The sequence below is a fragment of the Pituophis catenifer genome, unplaced genomic scaffold, assembly GCF_029215685.1.
Source record: "Pituophis catenifer annectens isolate HBS135680 unplaced genomic scaffold, rPitCat1.0.hap2 SCAF_18, whole genome shotgun sequence".
NCBI classification, from domain to species: domain Eukaryota; kingdom Metazoa; phylum Chordata; class Lepidosauria; order Squamata; family Colubridae; genus Pituophis; species Pituophis catenifer.
Genome location: NW_027256898.1, coordinates 658,649 through 683,198, shown reverse-complemented (window position 1 = coordinate 683,198; position 24,550 = coordinate 658,649). Strand labels below are relative to the sequence as shown.

General features: G+C 47.3%; 1 protein-coding gene across 1 annotated transcript in view; it reads left to right on the top strand.

Moving 5' to 3' along the window:
* Nucleotides 1-5,871: 5,871 nt before the first annotated feature.
* Nucleotides 5,872-24,550, top strand: part of NPHP4 (nephrocystin 4) — a 37,837-nt gene continuing 19,158 nt past the window's right edge. Inside the window, exons 1-13 of the mRNA XM_070956333.1 lie at nt 5,872-5,883; nt 7,550-7,744; nt 8,736-8,888; nt 11,085-11,257; nt 11,770-11,834; nt 12,490-12,639; nt 14,509-14,636; nt 16,978-17,171; nt 17,793-17,919; nt 20,807-20,989; nt 21,269-21,413; nt 23,185-23,243; nt 23,593-23,703. Of these exons, the coding sequence (XP_070812434.1) occupies nt 7,607-7,744; nt 8,736-8,888; nt 11,085-11,257; nt 11,770-11,834; nt 12,490-12,639; nt 14,509-14,636; nt 16,978-17,171; nt 17,793-17,919; nt 20,807-20,989; nt 21,269-21,413; nt 23,185-23,243; nt 23,593-23,703 (1,626 nt within the window). The 5' untranslated portion in view covers nt 5,872-5,883; nt 7,550-7,606. The remainder of the gene's footprint in view (nt 5,884-7,549; nt 7,745-8,735; nt 8,889-11,084; nt 11,258-11,769; nt 11,835-12,489; nt 12,640-14,508; nt 14,637-16,977; nt 17,172-17,792; nt 17,920-20,806; nt 20,990-21,268; nt 21,414-23,184; nt 23,244-23,592; nt 23,704-24,550) is intronic.

Below are 24,550 nucleotides of genomic sequence, written 5' to 3'. Positions count from 1 at the left end.
TTTTGCAAGCCGGGTTGGGGGGGGAGAAAGAAGGGAGGGCCAGCTGCTTCCTGAATGCATGCATACATATATGCATTTTGCACCAAGCTGCTGCAGTGGCACCGGGCAATGCAGTGGGGGGGGGGGGGAGGAGGGGGGGAGGACCCCAACTTCTGGGGCTTTGCAGCCTTTGCAAAGAGGGGGAGGGGAGGGTGGAGGAGGGGGGGTGTTTTGCATCTCTCCTCCTGCCCCCCCCTCCCAGGGTTGCATCTTGCTGCAATGCCCCCCCCCCTTGCAACCCCCTCCCCCTCTTTGCTTCCCCCCTCCCCATTTTCTGGAGGCCTATTGCAGCCCCAGAGCGCCCCCAGAGGGAGATGCAGCCCCCAAGGAAGGACCCCTCCCATGCACGCCCCCCCCCCAGCCCTTACCTGCGGCGGCGGCAGGAGGGAAGCGGCTGTCCGGGCTCACACCATCTTCGCCCTCGTGCCAGGAGAGCCCGCCCGCCGGCGCCTCGCATTGGCCCGGCGGCGCCGTCAATCGCCCGCATGCAAATAGCCCTCGGCCGCCATTGGCCGGTCTTGGGAACGCCTCCAAGTGAGCGGCGGGTGGCGCGGCCAATCGGTGCCGTCGCCTGCATCCCTGGCCCGGGGCTGGTACCCAGGTGCGTAGCATCCTTGCGAGCGCGCATCCTTCCTGGCTTCTCGCCCTTGGCCCAAGAATTCAACCCAACGCAAGCCATGGTTTAGGCCGTAGGGGGCGGCCACAAGCCAGGATGGGGGTTCTGTAAACCCTCTGGGGGTTCTGCAAGCCACACTCTTTCGTGCGTTCGGTTTGCAAGCCGGGTTTGATCCTAGTTTGAGAGCTGGCCAGTGACTCGATCTGCGACAAACTATGGTTTTAGGCGGCAAATTTATGCCAGCATGGCATCCTGGGCATTTGGGGTGGCTGTAAACCATGATCTTTTAGGGCTTCTGTTTGCAAGCTGGCTTTGGCCCTAGTTTGTAGAACCAGCCAAGGACTCGATCCTCTACAAACTATGGCTTAGACTCTAGTTGTCAGGGATAAGCCATGCTGCAGTCCTGTAGCCCTGTGCAAGCCAGTCTTTTGTGGCTTGTTGGCGAACCCAAACTTTGTCCCCAATTTGCTGACTCAATCTTCCACAAACAAGTGTCTAAATGCCAAATGTGGGGCACAAGTTATGATGGCATCCTGGACATCTGCAAGCCATGATTCTTGACGGCTTTTGTTTGCAAGCCTGGATTTACCCAAGTTTGTAAAACTGGCTAATAACTCAAGCAACCAGAAACTGGTGCCTAAACTCTAGGTGTCGGGCACAAACCATGATGTCATATCTATGGAATTCTAGGGTGTTGCTAAAAATGATGCAGAGTTTGACCCCATTCATGGGTTGTGTGAATGGGGGCAAAAGTATGATCCCAGCCCCTGGGGTTTTTTTGTCAACCCTGGTTGAGATGTAGGCCTACTTCAGGCTTAACCTGTAACCCCTGTTGCAACAAATCATGGCTTTGATGCCTGGTTGATTTGCACCTCACCGATTAGTGAGCGAATAGAATAATTTGTCTCAAATTATTCAGTGTGAACCATCATCCTTCATGTTGTGTAAAATATACCAGCATTACACAGCCATAATTTTGCTAAAATTCAAATGGAAGCTTCCGGACTTGGCTGAAAATAACCCTAGTTGAACATTATTAATAACTAAACTCTGGTAAACATGGTTTGTTTGGATTAATAGATGCTGTTATGAGTGCAGTTCATCATAGTTTGTTCAGTAAGCCACAGTTAAATCCTAGGAAGAGCCTTAAAGATGGGCTGTTCAGATTCTGAATTGGGAAGGGGCTACTACTAACAGATACAGGGGGATCTTGGCTTTCTTTACCAGCTATGAAAACAAGCCACTTTTGATCCATGATGATAAACAGACATCGAGGTTAGTAGCCCTTCTTAGTGAATCCGATAACGATTAAATTAGGGGCCACCATTCCTGATAGTGCGATTTCCATACAGGTAATTCTTGACTTACAACAGTTTGTTTAGTGACTGTTTGAAGTTACAACGGCACTGAAGAGAGTGACTTATGACCATTGTTCACACTTATGACCATTGTAGCATCTCCATGGTCACGTGATCAAAATTCAGACGTTTGGCAAGTGTTTCGTATTTATGACGGTTGCAGTGTTTGTGGGTCACGTGATTGCCTTTTGTGACCTTCTGATGAGCCAAGTTTAGGGGGAAGTCAGATTAACTTAACAACCATGTTGCTAATTTAACAACTGTAGTGATTCACTGAACAAACGAGTCAAGTCGTAAAACGGGGCAAAACTCACTTAACAAATTTCTCACTTGGCAACATCAATTTTCGGCTCACTTGTGGTCGTAAGTGGAGAACTACCTGATTTTTTCAATGTCTGACACTTTTTAATATGGGTGGATTTCTGGGAGTTGACTTTCACCCACCCACCTTAAAATTGCTAAATTGCAAAAAAACAGGTCTAGAATTCTGCTAAACTAAGATCCACAGCACAAAGGGCCATTGGCTGGGCTAACCCAACATTTTGAAGCCACAATTTAAGGTTTGCAAGCTCGCTATTGCCCTACCTTGCAGGGTTGTTGTGCTGTAGTAAAAGTGAGCTGTGGCTATCATCTCGGGTTTCCCGAAAGAGGAGGCAGCATAAATCTATCCGGACACGCTGGAAAGCCAATATCCGCATTCAGACGATCAGAAAGCCCGCGCAACGCAACCACGTGTCTTCCCCTCCTTTCCCGCGCGCGGGGCTTTGGTTCCGCACAGGGACACGCCCCTTTCTTCGTCGCCCTGGCAACCGCTTTGCTACAACAACGAGAGGGCGGCCCGCCTGCTGGGTCGAACCATTTACCAGAATTCGGGGGAGGAGAGGAAGATAAAAGCTGTATCGTGAGGGAGCGAAGGAATAAAAACAGCAAAGGGAGGAGAGGAAAGACGGTAAAATATAAAGGAGTGTATAGGGAGCCTCAAAGAGCCCGTTTTGCCAGGGAGGCTTTAATTGAGGAGTGGGTTTTGGTGTCGTCTCCCCCGCGATGCAGTTGGTACGTCCCGAGCAAGATGGCGGCCGCCGGCCGAATAGGGGAGCGCGGCAGCGGCAGGTTGAGGTGAGGGGCGGGAGGAGAATCGGGGAGCCCTTTTTCGGCTCTCCCCATTGGGGGGGGACGTAAAGGAGTGACGGCCGCTGATTGGCTCCGGACGGCTCCGCCCTCGGGAGGCTCGAGGCTGCCGCACTTGGCTCCCTCCCCTTTGGGAGAGCGCGCTGATTGGCTGGTGGGAGTTGGGGGGCCCCTTTGTCCCTCCCCCCATTGTTCCAGGTGGCTCTAGAACCCCCTTTCCTGCCTCCCCTCCCCCTACTTCCTCCCAGGAAGCCCCCCCACAGAGCTGAGAGAGGGTGACAAGGGTGCCTCTGAGCATGTGCAGAGAGCTTTTTCTCTTCCCCCTTCCCAGGACCCCAAAATTAGGGTTGCTGAGTTGGGAGGGGGAGGGGTGGAATTAGGTTGCTCATAAAAGCCCCCCCCAAAAAAAATGGCTTAAAGAAAAGGACTCTTAAGCATGTGAGGCTATGGGGAGAGGCCACCTAGGGACAAAAGGGTGAAAAAAGGGGGTTTCATGGGGGGGGGCTCCCTAAGGAAGGTTGGCCAAGGCTAAAGTTTCCTGGGGAAGACCAGGATGGGGGTTAATTAACCAGGTTACAATGTGGTTTAGTGCAAGGGTGAGATGGGAAATGTGTTTCTTGACGAGGGGGGGTCCGCCCCCAAATGCTTGGTGGAAAAGGGGGGGCAGCTTTGTTTTAGGGGAGGTTGCATTCATTTCTCTCCTTAGGTGCTTATATATTGCACATTTATATTTACACATTGCATGTATATGAGTGTTTATATGTTGCATGTATATTTTTATACATTTGCCTATACTTTGCCTATATATTTTTATATACACACATACACTATATGTATATATAGAGTATATAGTTTGTTTTATATTGTCTTTGTTTATTGCACGTGTATGTTTATGCGCGCGCACACACACACACACACACACACACACACACACTATATATATATATATATATATATATATATATATATATATATATATATTTGTTTTCTTTTCGTAGGCCTTTATGTGTGTTTCTCTCTTTAGCCAGGTTCCTCCTATGTAAACCAAGATTTTTATGCAGCCCTAGTTCAGTGAAATCACAATCCATATATGTCTTCTCAAGTTTTCACGGGTGTGTGTATGTAAAAAGTTAAAATCTCGTGTGTTTTTCCGCATCATTAAAAGTCTGTTAGTTGAAATGCTTAAAATCCTGGCTAAAATCCCAGCTTAAGATCCTCCAAAATCCCAACAAAACACTTTGTAAGGTCTTTTGAAACTCTGGCTAAAATCCTAACCAATACTTTAAAAGTTTTCTTTTTGGTTATTTTAACCAACTTATTTATAATGACGTGGGAAAACACCCGAGATTTTAATTTTTTGCATATGCACACCCGCGAAAACTTAAGAAGACAAATATATATATATATATAATGTGTGTGTGTACACTTGTGCAATAAGCAAAGACAATAGAAAACATACTATCTATAGCATGTATGTTTTCTGTTATCTTTGTGCTTATTGCACATATGTACATGTTTATATTTTGCCTATATGTTTTTATATTGCATGTATATGTATATTGCATTATGCGTGTGTGCTTAATGCATATAGTTATGCATATATGCATTGTAATGATGCATATATACATTCAGTGTATAATTATATTGCATATAAATTATACATTACACACATATATATATTATGCTGCATATATATGTATTGTAGGCACATGTTCTATACTGCATTTATATAATGTGTTGTATATATTTTTATTTCTTTTATATGGTGTTTTTATATATCATCTTTCCCTGATACACAATCTCTCAGTATCTGTGTGTTTATGTATACAAAATGTACATGTTTATTTACCTTATATTTGCCCATAGTGTGAACAGATTGTGTGTTCAGATAGAACATGTGCAGATTTACTCCAAAGAAAAAACCTTGTTGCTAACCTGGAGGATCATTTTCTGACTCCTGAATAAACAAACAAGGTTTTGGGGTCATGTGAACAGACCAACATATAAATCCCCAGGACCATTTGCCAGTTTAAAATCGGCTGCCTGCCTTCCTGGGATTACTGGTTTCCTAACCTGGCTAAATTCCACTTCACATTTGGGCCTAAAATCCAGTTAAATTACATTTTATAGCCACTCTTTTATTCTGGATTTGGGCTTATGTGCCTTTCGCAGCCGTATATGAGTGGAGAAAAACCTACAGAGAACTAGCTCGCTTCTAAGAACATTTTGTACTGAGTGTTTTTACTCCGCGGAGCATTTTACTAGCCTAAAAGCATGTAAAAAAAAAAATAACAAATTTTCAGACTAGCCTCGTGCTGCTGTCGCCTGCGTGTTAAAATGCTTGATTAATTCCGTTGTTCTTTTTTGTACTGGGGCGATGTGCAGCTGTTGTTTAAAAAATCAGCAAACGCGGCAATATATCTATCCGTGGCTCTTAGTGGGAGGACGAATCACACAATATGTTCTCTCTCTTTCTCTTTTTCCAGCTTGGGACATGAAACGTGTGGATTTAATGCTTCCAAGGGGGAGGGAAAAAACTCACAGGGTCTTGGTAGCCTTAAGCCGCTTAGCGTCCAAGTTAGCAGGAAAAATTAAATGTTTTGCCGCTTCCTGAGCTCCCAATTGTAAAGGCTTTTTAAAAAAAAATAATAATAATCATTGTCGTTGTGTTTCCTAGGGGCAGAAGTGATTAGACGGTGAAAGGAGCAATCTCTGTTTTTGGATGGCAAGCTGGGTCAGGAGGTGAGAACTATTTGATTTTTCTGGCAAGGAACTTTTCTCTGAAAATCTCCTTATTTTGCAGCTTTTAAGCCTCACATCCACAGATTTCGGCAAAGAAGATTTGCACTTAGGGCCATTTGTGTAGCGACCACGTAGCGACACTGACACTTAAAAGAGACTTGTTATGGCTGATCCTCAGACTTAGGACCGCCACAGAATCCCCAGCGTCACGTGATCAGAATTCGAGTCCTTGCCGACTGGCATATTCCAGCATCCCAGATTGCCAAAAAAAACGTAGTTTTCTCAAACACCGCAAGTAAATCTGTCATAAAATACCAAGTGCCCGAAATATTGGTTATCAGTGACCAGGGAAATCATACGGTTGTTAAGTGAACTGGCTTCCCCATTGAGTTGTTCAGAAGGTCTCAAAAAGGAGATCATGGGACCCCAGGACACTGCAACCATCATAAGTGTGAGTCAGTCATCCGTGACCCTGGGGATACTGCCAACAGTTGTGAAAACCAATCAAAATCATTTTTTACAGTGTCGCTAAACGAACGGTTGTAAGCCAAGGACATATATAATACGTATTAGGATCTGAAGGCACAACTGGTAGAGTTTGTGTTTTGAGGCAGAAAGACGGTTTTGACTGACCGGGGGGTTAGCTGCCTGTTTTTTTTTATGGTCTCCTCGGCCTCCCCAGTTTGGAAGAGAGTCACACATTTTGTTCTGACCTTCCCCAAAAAGCACGAAGCAGAATCCTGGTCCCGACAAAACCCCTTTTATTAAACTAACAGCGAATTCCCCTCTGCTCAAGTGGGAATCCCTATACTACTTCAGACACACGCTTGTCCAGTCCTCTTCTTAAAAACCTGCAGTGATGGAGCACCCACAAATTCTGGAGGCAGGCAGTTCCACTGGTAAATTTAATATATTTATTCAATGGTATAATTTACTACATGGAGGGACCTGCGTGCTAGTTACGGTGACTCATGCAGAAATTAAAAGTCTGAATGCAAAAAATTGCCTATGGATTAGGGTTAATTCTTTTGGGTATTATTATTATTATTATTATTATTATTATTATTATTATTATTATTATTATTTTGCTTTGCTTTGATTCCTTTTTCTTCCTGGAATCTGTTTTCTGATGAAGTCAGCTTCTCTCCAGCTCCCCCTGTGAAATCTCTGAATCACTGTGACCTTGCAAAAAAAGTGTCAAACGAGCAACTAAATTAAGAGCTGAAATTCGACAGCTCCTGGTGTAGGAAGACGTGTCCTTCAGACATCACCTCTTTACAAACGTAAGAGTGTTTGACTTGAAAGCTGGTACTTTTTATACTTCTAGATCAGTGTTTCTCCAGCTTAGCAGTTTGAAGATGGGCAGACTTCAGTTCCCTGGTGCGAATGCATTCCTTTTGAGGTGTATTTCCATTGTGGCCCGCTTACTCTCTTCTAATCCCTTTTGCTCAATCTCTCCACTGTGGGGAGGTGGAATGAGGGAAAAAAAGAGTGCCTGTAGAATTCTGGGAGTTGGAACTCTGCACATCTTCAAGTCGCCAAGGTGGAGAAACCATTAGAGCCTTCAGAATTCAGATTTTTCTAATCCAAGCCTACTCTTTTCTCTGAGAAATGAAGCAAAAGGGACCGCTTCCCCACTCACCAAACAGTCGCTTTGTGTTTGAAGGCCGGGAGCCCAGAAGCCGAAGTGAAACACACGGTGCCACCGCACCTGGTCCCCAGGATGGGGGAATGGCACAAGATCTTCCACCAGAGCCTAACCCTGCCTCCGCGTAACGTCCGGAGGCCAAATTTGCCGCTCCAGCCATCGGTGCCATTTCAGTGCGTCTTGAAGAGCGTGCACGGGAATGCCTTGAAACAAGTAAGATCAGTCAATCAATCCATCAGAATAGAGCTGGAAGGGACCTTGGAGGTCCTCTAGTCCAACCCCCTGCTCAAGGCTGGAGTCTTTATCTCCTCGGCTTCCTTTAAGTTGCCGTCTCTAGTGATTTTATGTTCCGTATTGTTTGAGTTGTAGTTTCCAGGGCTTTAGGGTGGGTGGACTTCAACACCCAGAATTCCCTGACCAGCCATCTCCCTCTCTCCCTCTCTCTTTTCCTTCTTCCCTCTCTCCCTCTCTTTGTCCTCTTGTTTCCCTGTATTCCTTCCTTCCTTCCATCCATCCATCCCTCCTTCTTTCCTTTCTTCCTTCCTTCCGTCCATCCATCCGTCCGTCCGTCCATCCATCCATCCTTCAGTCATTCATTCCTTCCTCCCTCCCTCTTCTTTTCTTCCTTCCTTCCTCCTTTCCTTCCTCCCACTCTTTCTTCTCTGCTTTCCTTCCTTCCTCCCTCTCTCTCTCTCCCTCTTCTTTCCTTCCTTCCTTCCTCCTTTCCTTCCTCCCACTCTTTCTTCTCTGCTTTCCTTCCTTCCTTCCTTCCTCCCTCTCTCTCCCTCTCTCTCTCTCTCTCCCTCTTCTTTCCTTCCTTCCTTCCTCCTTCCCTCCCTCCCATTCTTTCTCCTCTGGTTTCCTTCCTTCCTTCCTTCCTTCCTTCCTTCCTTCCTTCCTTCCTCCCTCCCTCCCTCCCTCCCTCCCTCCCTCCCTCCAGAATTCTGGGAGTTGAAGTTCACCCCTCTCAAACCTTGACCAGCATGGGTTCATCCTACCGTACGTGGATGACCTCAGGGACAACCCAAATCCTCCCGTAGGTTGCCTAAAGCAAGATCTGATCAACTCCTTTCCTTCCCCTTTCAGCTATTTCTTGGCGATTTGATATTTGCTGTTCACCCGAGACCTCCTTCCTCTCGTTCTCCCTCACCCACCCCTCTTCTCTGGTGCTAACTCCCCTCCTTGGTCCTTCAATGCTCCGCAGAAAGTTCTTGAGAACATGGTGGAAGTGGCCTTCCAGCTGCGCCTTTCGCTCTTCGACGTGGCCTACCGCCAGTTCTTTGGCAGGACTTGGAGAAGCCCCCCAAGGCCTCTGAAATCCGTCCCGGGGCAGCCGCCCTCCGCGGTCTTCAACGAGGTAAGAGCTGATGGGTCTTTCCCCCCAAATTATGTGGAGACCCCCTAGTTTAATGGAGGCTCTAGATTAGCTTTTCTCAACGGTGGCAACTTTCAGATGAGGGAAAACTGAACGACGGGTAGTCCTCGACATATTTAATTTAATTTAATTTAATTTCCAATTTATATACCGCCCTTCTCCCTGAGGACTCAGGGCGGTGTACAGCCAAGATAAAAAACATAGAATACAAATATTAAAACATTTAAAATATATATAAATTTTTGGCCCGAAGTTAAGAATCACAAACTAATTAAAATAATTTAAAAATTTGTTCTAAGCCAACCCGGCTTGCTGAAAAAGATAGGTTTTCAGGGAACGACGGAAGGCATTGAGGTCATGGATTCTTCTTATCTCCGGGGGCAACTGATTCCAGAGGGTGGGAGCCCCCACAGAGAAGGCCCTCTCTCTGGGGGCCACCAGCCTACATTGTTTGGCTGATGGCACCCTGAGGAGGCCATCATAGGGTCTCCCAGTTATGGATGTACGTCATGACAGTCGTAAAATAGGTCGGCCGCGTGTTTGATCTGAGTTTATAACTTTTCTTGCGGCCGTCATTAAGTGAACCCAGTGGTTGTAAAAGAATGCCGTGGTCGCTTTCACCCATTCACTATTGGATGATTTTGCCGAAAACCAGAATGAAGTGCTCCTATTTATGACCGTGATGTTTTCTTGTTTTATTTGGTTGGTTTTACGTCTTGCAAGTTTTATGTCTAGAGTCTCCTCTTGGCTAGGTGGGCAGGATACACATTTCAAAACAAATACAATAAGTCAAATCTCCTTCCCTGCACTGAAGTTATCATCTTCCCTGCAGAGTATTGTTCTTAAAAAAAAAAGAAAAGAATTTTCTCCAGAATTGGGAAATTTTGTCTGCAGGCTTCCTTAATAATCCTCCCGGTCCAGTGGTCGAAGGTGGGCTCTCCATCCCAGAAGAGCTGGTTCTAAAACCAACAGCAGAGGGCGCTGTTGTTCCAAGAATCGCGTGAAAAAGCTGCCAAAACTTTTTAAGGGCTAAACTTGCCCTCTCTCTTAAGCATCCTTGCGTCCTTCCTGCAGCTTTCCTGTTGGGGGCTTTTAAATTCAAATTTTTCAAGAAAATAGCAGCTCGGTCTTTATTTTCATCCAAACGTCCTCCCCGAGATTTAAGGATTAAATTTTTTAAACAAATCATTGACCCTTTTTTCACACTTATGACTGTTGCGGCATCCCCACAGTCACGTGATCAGAGTTCAGACTCTTGGCAACTGACTCATACTTATGACGGTTGCAGCGTCCCGGGGTCACGCGACCTGACAAGCAACGTGGAAGCCAGGTTCACTTAACAACCATGTTGCTAACTGAGCAACTGCAGTGACTCACTTAACAAATGTGGCAGGAAAGGTCGTAAAAGGGGGCAAGGCTCGCTTAACAAAAGTCTCGCTTAGCAACAGAAAGTTTGGGGCTCCGTTGTGGTCGTAACTCGAGGATCAACTGCAGTTCACATTTCGCAACTCAGGGGTATTCCAGCTTTTCCTTCCTGCAGGTGCTCGAGATTGACGGGTGGGGTGGGGGCGGGAGCGTCTCCTCGCAGGGGTGGTTTTGACTTCCGCTGCCCGGCTGACCAGAGCCAGCCCGAACGGCCCTTTGAAGTCTCGGCATCTTCTGCGTTGCGTTGGCATCTGTTATCCTGCTGGGAGAGAAGTGTTTTTGGTTTTTTTTGCTTTAATTTATATGCCGCCCTTCTCCGGAGACTCAGGGCAGCTTACAATGCGCTAAGCAATAGCCTTCATCCTTTTGTATATTTATACAAAGTCAGATTATTGCCCCCACAATCTGGGTCCTCAATTTACCTACCTTTGAAAGGATGGAAGGTTGAGTCAACCTTGAGCCTGGCGGGATTTGAACTTGCAGTAATTGCAAGCAGCAGATGTTAATAACAGTGCTTTAGTCCACTGTATTATCAGGCTCTTTTTGCCAACAAAAGAGATCACAAACCCGCCTCGCAATCCCAGCTTCTGTGCCGGAGGCGAGAAAGTGGCAGGCCTGGAGAAGCTGTCAGCCGAGATGATTAATCTCCTGTCACCGAGACCGTCTCGCCAACGAGCAGCCCCGATCGGGAAGCGTACAGGAGAAGATCAAAGGCCCGCTCTCCTTCACCCTTTCTCTCCGCTGCCCTCCCAGACGGTGTATTTCCTCACGTCTTTGGGTCACCCCGGTGTCTTGATGGTGCTAGAGATGGTGGCGACCGCCAAGGGACAAGACACGGCCTACCGGGAAGTCGGCTGCGGGTTCGGGTTCCTCCGGTTGTTTAACGGCAAATCCGAGCCGCTGATTTGGAACGCGACGGGCAAAGGGTACGTTGGTTAGCTTCGGGATGAGACGTGGTTGGTATCGGTGACAAGGAGTCCCTTGACTAAAAGCTCTAAAAGCAGGCGCCGTTCTGCCAGGTGGGGTGGGATTTAACACCTTGGCGAAAAAGTTGGCTGAGTGAGTTTGGGGCAGTTGCCAGGAGACGGTGAGTTCTAGTTCTGTCTTAGGTATGAAAGCTGGCTGGGTGACTTTGGTCCAATCGCCAGGCGACTGGGAGTTCTAGTCCTGCCTTAGGTACGAAAGCCAGCTGGGTGACTTTGGTCCAATCGCCAGGCGACTGGGAGTTCTAGTCCTGCCTTAGGTATGAAAGCCAGCTGGGTGACTTTGGGCCAATCACCAGGAGATTGGGAGTTCTAGTCCTGCCGTAGGCAGAAAATCCGGCTGGGTGACTTTGGGCCAATCACCAGCTCAGCTGTCAAAAATTCCTTTTTTAAAAAAACAAAAAAAAACAACAACCCAATTTCTCTCTGATCCGATACTCCCCTTCTCTCTGCAGGCTCCCTTTGTATCAGGGGACTCCCCGCGCCCTCCTGCACCCGCTGCTCCTGGAGCCCATAGAGAGTAAGTCATAGGGCGCCTAGCGATTTGCACAGGCCAGGCCCCCCGTTCTTTGCACCTGGGAAATTCCGGACGAAAACGGGGGTGGGAAAATGATTCTGGGTGCGAAGAGCAGGGAAGGGAGAGGCTATTGGAAATCGTAATTGCTGAATTCAAGATTCAAGAGAATTCAGTTTTCTCTCTGGTTGCAGCAGTTCCTCCCTTCTGCTACAGACCCACTTCCTCTGCCGCCTCTGCTGCCCTGAAGGTGCCCCGCTCTGCCAGCCAGAGAGCCCGTTGGCACCTTAGCCCAGCAAGCGGAGCTCTCTGTCATGTCCTTAGGATACCCCGGAATAGTCGGTCATTCGGGGTTAAAGGGTCCTGGGCTGGGTGTTGATGGCCAGACTAAAAGCAGCTATGCGGAATGTGTGAAACCTGGATTCGAATTGTCCTGATGTGAGTTTTAATTTATTATGTCACAATGTCTCCCTTTCCTTCCTTCCTCCTCTTTGTCCTTCTTTCCTTCCTTCCTACCTCCCTCTCTCTCTTTTCCTTCCTTCCCTCCTTCCTTCCTTCCTCACTCCGCTCTCCCTTTTCTATCTTCCTTATTGTTTCTTTTTTCCTTCCTTCCTTCCTTCTTTCTGGTCTGTCTATCTGTCTGTCCTTTTGGCTCCTTTAGAGAACAAGTACCTGACGGTGATGGAAAACACTCACCTGCAATGCACCCTGCAGCTCCACCCACCCTTGGAGGCCATTTACCATCTCCTGCCTGAGAATACCCCCGTATCCAGTGGGCAGAGGGTCCCAGGGGTCTTAGCAGCACCTGAAGGTACGTATAACCCTTGCCCTTCTTTCCTCCCTCCCTCCCTTTTCCTTCCTTCCTTCCTTCCTTCCTTCCTTCCTTCTTTCCTTCCTTCCCTCCCTCCCTCCTTTTCTTTTCCTTTCCCCTCTCCTCTCCCTTCTTCCCTTCCTTCCCCCTTCCCCATAATTTAACAACAGCGATTCATTTAACAGACGGGGCAAGACAAGTCGTAAAAACGGGGCAAGTCTCATTTAACAAAATATGTCACTTAGCAACGGAAATGTTGGGCTCAGTTGGCGGTCGTAAGATGGGGGCTCCCTGTATTTCTTCCTCTTTCTGCTGGTTCATGGCCTCAATAAAGTTATTTGGCTTGACCTGAATATCAATTTAATCCACACTATGAAACATTAAAAGTCCGAAGAATTTAAGGACTGAATCATTTTAACATTAGAAACCAACGTAATAAAAAGTTCCAAAAGATGACAGATCTCTGAGATCCCATCGCTCCGGCCACCCCCTGCTCTGTACAACGGGGTCCTTACCTCCCTCAAATTCCCAATTCCCTTCACTCCCCCTCCTCGTTTCCCTCCCTTCTCCTCATCTCCCCTTCATCAGAAAAAGCCCAGCACTTCAAGCTTGCCAGCCCAGCTCTGAAATTGGTGGCAAATTGGTGGCACTTCCAGCCGAAAATGAACCCAGTAATTTGATTCCCCCCCCCCACCCCCCCGAAGCCGCTAGATCACAGCCTCCGCAAAGGCGAGAAGGGGAAAAAGGCGTATTTCGGCCCTTGAAAATTGAATTAACGCCAATGACTGCAAATTATCCCCTTTTCGAACGCGAAGGGGACTCCCGGGCTCTGCACGGCTGGCAGATTTTTATTTTTTTGTTTTTAAAGCCAGCCGGATAATATTTTATTCGGTTTTTATTTTGCTTTTTTTTCTTTTCTTTTTTTTTTGCCCCGGTTTTTTGAGCTGCAAAATACATTGAAGGGGCAGGAAGAGAGACGCCATCGTCCACAAACCTCTTCTACTGTTTTTTTTTCCCCCATCTTCTGAAACTTTCCCAGTCTGTAAATTCGGAAAGTGTGTAGGATTAGGGGGCGGGTTGTCTCAGTGGCTAAGAAGCTGAGCTTGTCGATGGAAAGGTCGGCAGTTCAGCGGTTCGAATCCCTGGTGCTGACGTGTAACGGGGGGAGCTCCCGTGACTTGTCCCAGCTTCTGCCAACCTAGCAGTTCGAAAGCAGGTAAAAAATGCAAGTAGAAAAATAGGGACCACCTTTGGTGGGAAGGGAACAGCCTTCCGTGCGCCTTTGGCATTGAGTCATGCCGGCCACAGGACCACGGAGACGTCTTCGGACAGCGCTGGCTCTTTGGCTTTGAAAGGGAGATGAGCACCGCCCCCTAGAGTCGGGAACGACTTAGCACATAGGTGCGAGGGGAACATTTTTACCTTTACCTTTAAGGATTTGGAAAGGATGCAATTTGTCATAGATTCCACAACCTGGGTCAAGGAAGAAAAAGTTAAAAAAAAAACCAAAATCCTGCCTACGGGCATTCCTCGACTTACAGCCGTTTCATTTAGTGACCGTTCGAAGTTACAATGGCATTGAAAAAAATGGCTTTCACACTTAAACGACCGTTTCCGCATCCCCCATGTTCACGTGATTTAGATTCGGATGCTTGGCAGCTGACTCACATTTATGACAGTGGCAGCGCCCCCGGGGTCCCCCTTTTGCGACCTTCTGACCAAGAATGGGATAAACCAGAGTAACTTTAACAACTGGGTTACTCATTTTAACAAGGGTGTTGATTCACTGAACAACGGTGGCAAGAAAGGTCGTAGAACGGGGCAAAACTCACTTAAGGACATACATTTGGCGCTCCTCTCTGTGTGCAGGAGACTTTTTGCAGAAGCCCCGCCTGATGAAGAGCCAGACGTGGTACCTGGACAAGCTGACCGTCCACCTCTACCCTTCCCTGGAGAAGTTTGAGGAGGAGCTCCTGAGCTTGCTTACGTACGAGCAGGTAGGTCTCTTCCCCCCCCTCCCTCTCCCCCCCCCCCACTCTCTCATCTTTGTCTTTCTCCGGCCTGCCTGCCTGTCTCTCTCTCTCTCTCTCTAATCTATTTATCTTTTTGTCTCTGTCTCTTTTTATTTATCTTTCTATGTCTTTCTATTTCTATATCAATCATCTATACCTATCTATCTATCTATCTATCTATCTATCTATCTATCTATCATATCTAATCTATCTAGCTATCTTTTTATTTATCTTTCTGTGTATATCTTTATCTCTCTTTTAATATTTCTGTCTTTCTATTTATCTATATCATCTCTAATCTATCTAGCTATCTTTATCTTTCTGTGTATATCTTTACCTCTTTTTTAATTCTTCTGTCTTTCTATCTCGGTCTGTCTACCTACCTACCCATCTCTCTCTCTCTCTCTCTCTCTCTCTGCGGTATCTATCTATCTCAATACTCTGTCTGTCTGTCTGTCTGTCTGTCTGCCTGCCTGCCTGCCTGCCTGCCTCTATCTATCTATCTATCTATCTATCTATCTATCTATCTATCTATCCATCCATCTCAAACCTATGCCTGCCTGCATCTATCTATCTATCTATCTATCTATCTATCTATCTATCTATCTATCTATCTCTATATCTATCTATCTATCACTGAGCCACGGTGGCACAGTGGTTAGAGTGCAGTACTGCAGCTCTACTTCTGCTGACTGCCGACCGCCTGCAATTTGGTAGTTCGAATCTCACCAGGCTCAAGGTTGACTCAACCTTCCATCCTTCTGAGGTTTGTAAAATGAGGGTCCAGATGGTTGGGGGCAACCTCTGTAAACTGCTTAGAAGTGGGCTGTAAAGCACTGTGAAGCGGTATATAAATCTAAGTGCTATTGCTATCTCTCTCTCCCTCCCTCCCTCTCTCTCTCTCTCTTATCATTTCTCCTCTTTCTCTCATTAGAAAGCTACTAACTAAACCAAGATACCAAGAACCGTTCTTGCTCAGAAGCCATTTAATTATAACTACGATTGTAATTATAATCGGGGCCATGTGGTTATGAAACTTTTCTCCAGCGGTGAAAAACGGGTGATTTCCTAGAGCAACGGACCTTCTCTTATCGGGACAATCACAGCCCTTTTCCTCATTTGTTTGTCTACAGATCTTTTCCATAGCCACGTTTCTTTTTTTGTTTTATTTTTTTCGTTCTCCTGTTTGCGCACCCGCCTGGGAGCTGCCGTATGGTCTTTGTTCTCCTTCTGTTAAAAGAGGAAAACTCTTCTCGGCTTCCTGGATGCCAGTTTGCAATGCCGATGGATTTTTCCCCCGCGACGGGCAGCCGCTAATGAGCTGTTTTGCAAACTGCCCCGCTGGAGATGGATGGAGCCGGAGAGCGAATCCTAAGTTTTTTAATGTCGTCTCCGGGAGCTCCCCGTAATTTAGAAAGCAATAATGACCTTAAGGAGAAAAAAAAGGGAGAAGATGAAACGGTTTAATATCCCCGCAATCACTCTGGGGCAGCTTTGAGTTTTATTAGTTTATGACAGATGGCGTAAAATTACCACCCGCTCCCCCCCCACCCCCACGGTGATGGTGCATCTCGTTTGTTGGTGCATCGGCCCAAAATGGAACTCTTTGCGCGTGAGAATTCCCCGTTTTCGAAAGAGGAGGGGAGGCTGTTTCCAAATTTGGAGAAATTTCTCAGAAATCCCTCCTTTTGGTTCCCGCTGAGGTTTAATTCGAACCACCAGATGGGCAACAAATCACTGCGGTAATAAATAAATAAAATACAACTTGTCTATTCCACATCCTCCCGAACACCCGGCCCACAATTAAACCCAGGATTTCTCTGGCTAAGCTAAGTTAAAGAAGTCATGCTGAACATAGAACGTAGAATAACAAAGAGTTGGAAGGGACCTTGGAGGTCATCTAGTCCAACCCCCCCCTCCCGCTCGAATGTTATGACCTTCTTTGCTGCGATTGTTAAATAAATCACTGCCATTATTAAGTGAATCACACAGTCGTTAAGCGAATCCCCCCTTGACTTTGCTCGGCTGTGAAGGTGTCGCAAATGGCAATCACACGACCCCGGGCGACCCTACAACGGTCATAAGTCCATGCCGGTTTGCCAAGGACCCAGATTTTGATCGCGTGACATGGGGAGGCTGCCAGGGTTGTAAGTGCGGGAACGGGTCGTAAGTCACTCTTTTCAGCCCCGCTGTAACTTCGAACGGTCACTAAATGAATTGTTGTAAATCGGGGACTCTCTGTAATAATCTTTCCTAGGGACGGAGTACCAAGTGGTGAGCCTACATACAACGCTGGAGTTAATTTTGGTCTTTCGATTGAATCTAGGTTAACTCGATCCTGGACGGGACCTCCCTCGCGATCCAGGAGCGCCGGCTACATGTTGGCGTCCACAACGGGTTGTGTTTCGTTCAGCCCCCCCAGGTGGTGGTGGTGGTCCCTGTGGCATTGCCAGAGGCCAGTAGAGCCCGGGGAAGCAGCGGCAACCTGCGCCGGAAACAAGGAAGTCCCCTCAAAGGCAGGTGAGTACCGTGGAACGGAAGGCGTGAACATCGTTGGGTACCTCACGGGAACGAAGCGAGCTCCTTTCCTGTAAAAACGCGGTGGTGGCATCACGAAGATGATGTTCCAGCTTTGAAAACAGCACTCTTTTCTTTTTGAGTCGCTCTGTTTTCTTATCCAGATGTCCCTCTGGCGTAGCTTGGAGGGCAGTTGTTGGCCTAGAGCATGATTTCCCACGCTGTAGCAAAATTAGAAAAAAAAGCACAGCCGAGCAGCAATCCAGTGAAATGGCTGTGGGAGCATCAAGGCTTCTTAAGTTTGGCTACTTGAAGATGGGTGGTCTTCAGCTCCCAGAATTCCCCAGCCAGCCATGGCCCATTTTTTTTCTCCAGCTCCCTAGAGCAGAGAGATCGCAGAGGAAGGGATTATAAGAGAGTAAGGAAGCACACAATGGGGATACGCATCAAACGTTACGGCCAGGGAATTCTGGGAGTTGAAGTCTACCCATCTTCGTGTCCCCAAGGTTGAGGAACATGGGAGAAAGCAGATACGGTTTAGGTGGACCTTAGCAGAAGGAGTTCCTGAACATTAATGGTGATTCCCTCACACTTTTTTTTTTTTTTTGGTTCTTCCAAACTCAGTGCCGAGGGACAAGCTCTCATCCTGCGAAGCCGCATCCACCTGGCCGAGATGGTGCCTCACCCTGCTTTTGGAGTGATCTTCCTGTTGGAATATGTCTTCTCTGTTGCAAGTGGCCCTGATGGGAAGGTAGGAGATGACTTTTGAACAACTTCTTCTTCTTCTTCTTCTTCTTCTTCTTCTTCTTCTTCTTCTTCTTCTTCTTCTTCTTCTTCTTCTTCTTCTTCTCCTTCTCCTTCTCCTTCTCCTTCTCCTTCTCCTCCTCCTCCTCCTCCTCCTCCTTCTCCTTCCTCCTCCTCCTCCTCCTCCTCCTCCTCCAAATAATGCAAGGGTCAATTGAGTGGACTTCTTTGTAAACGAACGAACACTTTTCTGAAGCTGATCTCTTCCAGTGGTCTTAAACTTTCACACTTCATTGGTTGCTCAGGAATTATGGGGCCTTCGTACCCAGAGGGTTGGGGGACACCAGGTTGAGGGCACCTCAAGGACATCTGTTGAGATACAGTGGACACCAGGTTCACGGCATCTCAAGGGCAATTGAGTAGACACTAGGTTGAGGGGCTTCTCAAGGATATGTGTTGAGATATGGTGAACATCAGGTTGAGGCCATCTCAAGGAGGTCTTTTGAAACATGGTGGACACCAGCTTGAGGGCATCTCAAGGACATCTGTTGAGACACGACAACTGGAGAAGGCAACTTTCCAAGTTGAACGAGGAACTACATTATGCGTGTTGGTCTCCAGAATAACCCCTAATACTTATATGACCGCACAGCAGTTCTGGAAGTCTCATGTTGATGGCACCAAAGCCCATGATTTCGAAGCCCCCTGAGAAGGAGCTATCAACCATCAACATCGCTTTGAGTTCCTCACAAGAAGAAGGATAAGGACGGGCGTCTGGAGGTAGTTTCAAGTTTTATTTATTAAGAGGGACAGGGGAACTGTCCAGACAGAACCCAACATCTATGCTAGACGTCTTAAGTAACTGTTGTCTTCTTAACCGAGGACCTCATCCTGCCCTTTCTGCGTTGACTTCTGAAAGCTTGATCAAAACTAACCGAAGCTTGGTAATAATGAGACAGTCTCCTACTGATTGCTGTTGGGATGACGGCGGTGGCTGAGTCATTTTGACCAACCTCTGATTTGCAATTAGCGCTGATCAATGAAAGCAGGGAGAACTTTGAAGTCCACCACACAGAAGAATTGGAAGTTGTATGGCCTTGAGGGGGAAACAACAAAAGCCCAGATTGTCCTCTCCTCTTATGTTGACCTGCTGAAGCGTCCCAGGAGGTCCATCAAAGCCACCTTCACCTCTTCGTGGAGGCTTTTTAATGGGGTCTTGAAAGCTTCTTCTGAATTTAGAAAGTCCACTGGATTGAATCATGATAAGGAAAGGAAAGGGAAGGGAAGGGAAGGGGAAGGGAAGGAAAAGAGGAAGAGGGAAGGAAAGGAAAGGAAGAGGGAAGGAAAGGAGGAAGAGGGAAGGAAAGGAAAGGAAGAGGGAAGGGAAGGAAAGGAGGAAGAGGGAAGGAAAGGAAAGGAAAGGAAAGGAGGGAAGGGAAGGAGGAAGAGGGAAGGGAAGGAAAGTTGGAAGAGGGAAGGAAAGGAGGGAATGAAAGGAAAGGAGGAAGGAAGGAAAGGAAAGGAAAGGTGGAAGAGGGAAGGAAGGGGGAAGGGGAGGAAAGGAAAGGGAGAAGAGAAGGGGAAGGGAAGGGGGAAGGAAGGGAAGGGAAGGGAAGGAACGGAATGGAACAGAAAGGGAAGGAAAGGAAAGGAAGGGAATGGAAGGAGAAAGGAAAGGAGGAAGAGGGAAGGAAAGGAAAGGTGGAAGAGGGAAGGAAAGGAAAGGAAAAAGGAAAGAAAAGGCTGGGGAAGGGGAGAGGGTGGGAAGGAAAGAAGGAAGGAAGGAGGGAAGAAAAAAGAGAGAGAAGGAGTGGTGAAGGAAGGGAGCACCATTCTCGAGTGGCCGAACCATCTCGTGCCCAGCCAGGGAGGCCCTCACTTCTAATCAGGGTTAATCCTGGCTTAATGAGTCAAGCACGATCGCCCAGGCAAACCCAGGAGGCTCCAGCCAGCTAATTCCCTTAATTACTGGTAAAAGGCGAGCAGAGAAGCAAGAAAAAGGGGGGAAAAGAATGAGAATCAGGCCAGGCTGGACTTCAGCTCCGTTGAGCCATCTGATGCGGCCCATGCGCCAGCCTTGAGCCGGGAGCAAATCTTGGTTAATTGGCTCCTCCTGCCGAGAGGGAAGTCAAGGACAAAGAGAAAGCAGGGAGGACCTTTGTCAGCCTCCGTCAGAAAAAGAAGAAGAAGAAGAAACCGAATGAAAAGGAATAATATTTCCCCTTTTCCTAACAGTTATGGAACAGGACGATTTAGATGAGGGGACTTCAACTCCCAGAATCCCCCAGTCAGCCATCTCCCTTCCTCCCTTATATTTTCTTTTTTCCTTCTCTTTCATTTTTCCTTCTTTCCTTCCTTCCCTCTTTTTCTTTTTCTTTCTTTCTTTTTCTTTCCTTCCTTCCTTTCCATAATACAATAACTCCCCTTCTTCCTTCCTTCCCTCTCTTTCTTTCTTTCTTTCCATACTACAATAACCCCTCTCCTTCCTCCCTCCCTCCCTCCCTTCCCTTATATTTTTTTCCTTCTCTTTCATTTTTCCTTCCTTCTTTCTCTCTTTCTTTCTTTCTTTTTCTTTCCTTCCTTCCTTCCTTCCTTCCTTCCTTCCTTCCTTCCTTCCTTCCTTCCTTCCCATAATACAATAACACCTCTTCTTCCTTCCTTCCTATCTTCCTTCCTTCCCTCTCTCTCTCTTTCTTTCTTTCTTTCTTTCTTTCTTTTCATACTACAATAACCCCTCTCCTTCCTCTCTCCCTCCCTTCCCTTATATTTTCTTTTTTCCTTCTTTCATTTTTCTCTTTCTTTCTTTCTTTCTTTCTTTCTTTCTTTCTTTCTTTCTTTCTTTCTTTCTTTCTTTTCTTTCTTTCCTGATTTAACACGATTCCGTCCTCCCACAGACACCCTCCATGACCTCCCTGACGGCCGCAGCCTACATGCACTCAGTCCGCTGGGCCCTTTGGCAGCCGGTTCTGGATGCGAATTCCGCAGACGTGGTCCTTCCCTTGCGAGGCGGGCCTCAGCTGAATCCCCACCACGTCCTGGTTTACAAGACTCCTCCGGCCACCATGAGCTCCGAAGAGGTGAGCAGCCCTTCCCTGCTTGGCTCTCCAGTCTCAGATCTGGGGATGATGGGTCCTAGGGCAGCACACCGGGAAGATAGGTGCCAAAAAGTTCATTTTGGAGGAGCTGGCTGGGGAATTCTGGGAGTTGGAGTCCACCAAGAAACCCCATCCTAGAAATTCATTATTATTGGGGAAGAACTGGAATTTTAATGGGGGGCCTCTTACCTGGTATAAGTACATAGGGCCAGGTGAGGAAGATTAATCTGTTTTTTTTTTTAAATTAAATTAAAATTGTAGGTGAAGCAGGTCGAATCGGGCACCCTCGCCTTTCACTTCTCCACCAGCTCCGAGGAACGACTCGGAACAGCGGCCAAAAGTCCAGGCGTTAAGAGAGAAACGCCGCTGCCTCCCAAGATCAAGAGCCCACCCCTCGCAACCTCCGGTGAGCGGTTCTCCTACCTTGGGGGCAGCCACCAGACCCCTTCCGAGGCTGAAGCGGCACTTAATGGGGGGTCAGAAACAGCCAATCCTCGACTTAGGACCGTTCAAAGTTATGACGGACCTCTCCCAGGGGGTGGGGGATACTTGCGACCCAGTTCGGAGGTTCCAATGTTTACCCCTCTCCCAGTCACATGACTGAATTTCAACCGCTTACGTCTCACTCAGCATAAACATTTTGGCCTCTGTTGTCACAAATCAAGGACTTCCTCGCCTCTCAGTTTAAGGAGCGAGATTGAAAAGCTTCCAAAGGAGGGGAAAAAAAGAGGGGAAAAAAAAATCAAGATTATTCTTTTTTTCCAGCCACTAGAGTGCAGTCCGTTCTCGCTTTTTTCTCTCTTTTCCTGGTCTGGAAATATTTTGATATTGATGTACCAGAGACGGATTTCATGGGGTTGTTTGAATAGATGCTAAAATCTAGAATGTAGAAAAACAGAGTCGGAAGGGACCTCGGAGGTCTTCTAGTCCAACCCCCTGCCCAAGCAGGAGACCCTAGGCCCATGATGGCGAACCTTTGGCACGTGTGCCACAGATGGCACGTGGAGCCATATCGGTGGGCACGCGAGCGTTGCCCTAGCTCATCTCCAGCACGCATGTGTGCGCCAGCCAGCTGATTTTTCGGGCCTTCTTGGCCCACCGGAAGTCGGGAAACAGGCTGTTTCCGGCCTCCAGAGGGCCTCTGGGGGTTGGGGAAGGCTGTTTTCGCCCTCCCCAGGCTCCTAGAAAGGCTCTGGAGCCTGGGGAGGGCGAAAAATGGGCCTACCAGACCCACCATGCCATCACGTGCCAAAAGTGGGGGCAGCCGGGAGGGGGGGGTGTTGCGTGTGCATGTGCGGGGGAGCGGGGCACATTGAATTACGGGTGTAGGCACACGCCTGCGTGACCCCCCCACTCCCCCCACTTTTGGCACGCGACGGCAAAAAGGTTAGCCATCCCTTCCCTAGGCGATTCTGGACAAAGGGCTGCTCATTCTGGAAAACCTCGAGTGATGGAGCGCCCGTGACTTCTAGTGGCGAGCCGTTCCACAGGTGACACGCTTGTCAACGGACTCGTGTTTACGACGGTCGCAGCGTCTCCTTTTGCGACCTTCTGACCAGCCAAGCCAAAGGGGAAAGCCAGATTCACTTAACAACGTGTTATTAGCAGCGATTTGCTTCACGGTGGCGGGAAATGTAAAACGGAACAAAGCTCGCTTAACAGCCGCCTCGCTTAGCAGCAGAAATGTTGTGGCCGTAAGTCGAGGACCACCCGTAGATAGAAAGAGGCATCGGTGACCTTGTAAGACAGTCGGGTGTCTAGTTGTGTCCATCCTTGGCTGAATGGCAACTCGACACCCCTTGGCTGCCAAGGAAACTGACGGAGATTCTCTCAGCGAAACAGATTTATGCCAGCTCTTCTCATGGTTTAAAGACAGCCGGTTCTCGAGTTACGACAGGTTCATTTAGTGACCATGTGATCAAAATTCAGACACCAACTCGTATTGATGACGGTGGCAGTGGGATCCCCTTTTGCGACCGTCTGACGCACGAGGTCAGTGGGGGGAGTCAGATTCACATCATGACCGCGTGACCGACTTTTAACGACTCTGGTGATCGGTTTATCGGAGGTCTGCTCGAGCAGCGGGTTGGACTAGATGGCCTCCGAGGTCCCTTCCATCCCTATGATTCTATGTTTTATGATTACGGTGACGTTTCTTCCTCTTTGCCCTTGCCTAGGATCACCTCCTTCCGTCCAGATGTTGGTTTCTACTCAGGATTACACTCAGGGTCCCGGGGTAAGTCTCTGTCCCCTTAAGACCCCTGCGGGGAAACCCCCCCCCCCGAAAGAATATTTTTCAATGACAGCTAGTCCTCGACATACGACCACAATTCAGCCCCAAATTTCCATCGCTAAGCAAGATGGTTGTTAAGTGAGTCTTGCCACATTTTACGACCTTTCTTGCCTTCGTTGTTAATCTAGTAACGCAGTTGTTAAATGACATCTGGCTTCCTCATTGGCTTTGCTGTCAGGTGGTCGAAAAAAAGGGATCTTGTCATAAGTACGAGTCGGTTGCCTGGACATGCCTCTCCCCAATTCTAGCCCGGCCTCCTCTCACTTCTTTCACGGGTGACCTTGCCTTACAGCTGTCGATGTCGCAACTGTTGGCATCCCCGATAAACAGGAGCGGCCATGCATTGCTGCCCGCGGTCAGCGGTGCTCAGCCGTCCCAGGACAGTCTTCAGCCGGCCAGAGAGGTAAGAATTTGTCTGAAATGGTTGTCCCATCTCTAGCCCTGGCGCGGGTCGGTTCGAAGTTGACACTAGGGTCTCCTGGATGAGTTGCGAGTTGGACTAGGTCCCTTCCGACATTGATTCTCTAATCCCATGTCAATTAATCATTGGAACCATTTGAACTATGATTTTATGATTCATAGGTAGGTAGGTACGTAGATAGATAGATAGATAGATAGATAGATAGATAGATAGATAGATAGATAGATAGATAGATGATAGATAGATTAGATAGATAGATGGATAGATAGATAGATTAGATAGATGATAAATAGATTAGATAGATAGATAGATAGATGATAGATAGATTAGATAGATAGATGATAGATAGATTAGATAGATAGATAGATAGATAGATAGATAGATAGATTAGATAGATGATAAATAGATTAGATAGATAGATAGATAGATAGATGATAGATAGATTAGATAGATAGATGATAGATAGATTAGATAGATAGATAGATAGATAGATAGATAGATGATAGATTAGATAGATAGATAGATAGATAGATAGATAGATAGATAGATAGATAGATGATAGGTAGGTAGGTAGGTAAATAGATAGATAGATAGATAGATAGATAGATAGATAGATAGATAGATAGATAGATAACCTGTTTCCCCGAAAATAAGACCCAACCAGAAAATAAGGCCTAGCATGATTTTTCAGGATGCTCGTAATATAAGCCCTACCCCACCCCCCCAAAATAAGCCCCAGTTAAGATTGTCAGCCAGATGGATGCATTTAGTACTGTATTTCCCCCAAAATAAGACCTAACCAGAAAATAAGCCCTAATGCCTCTTTTGG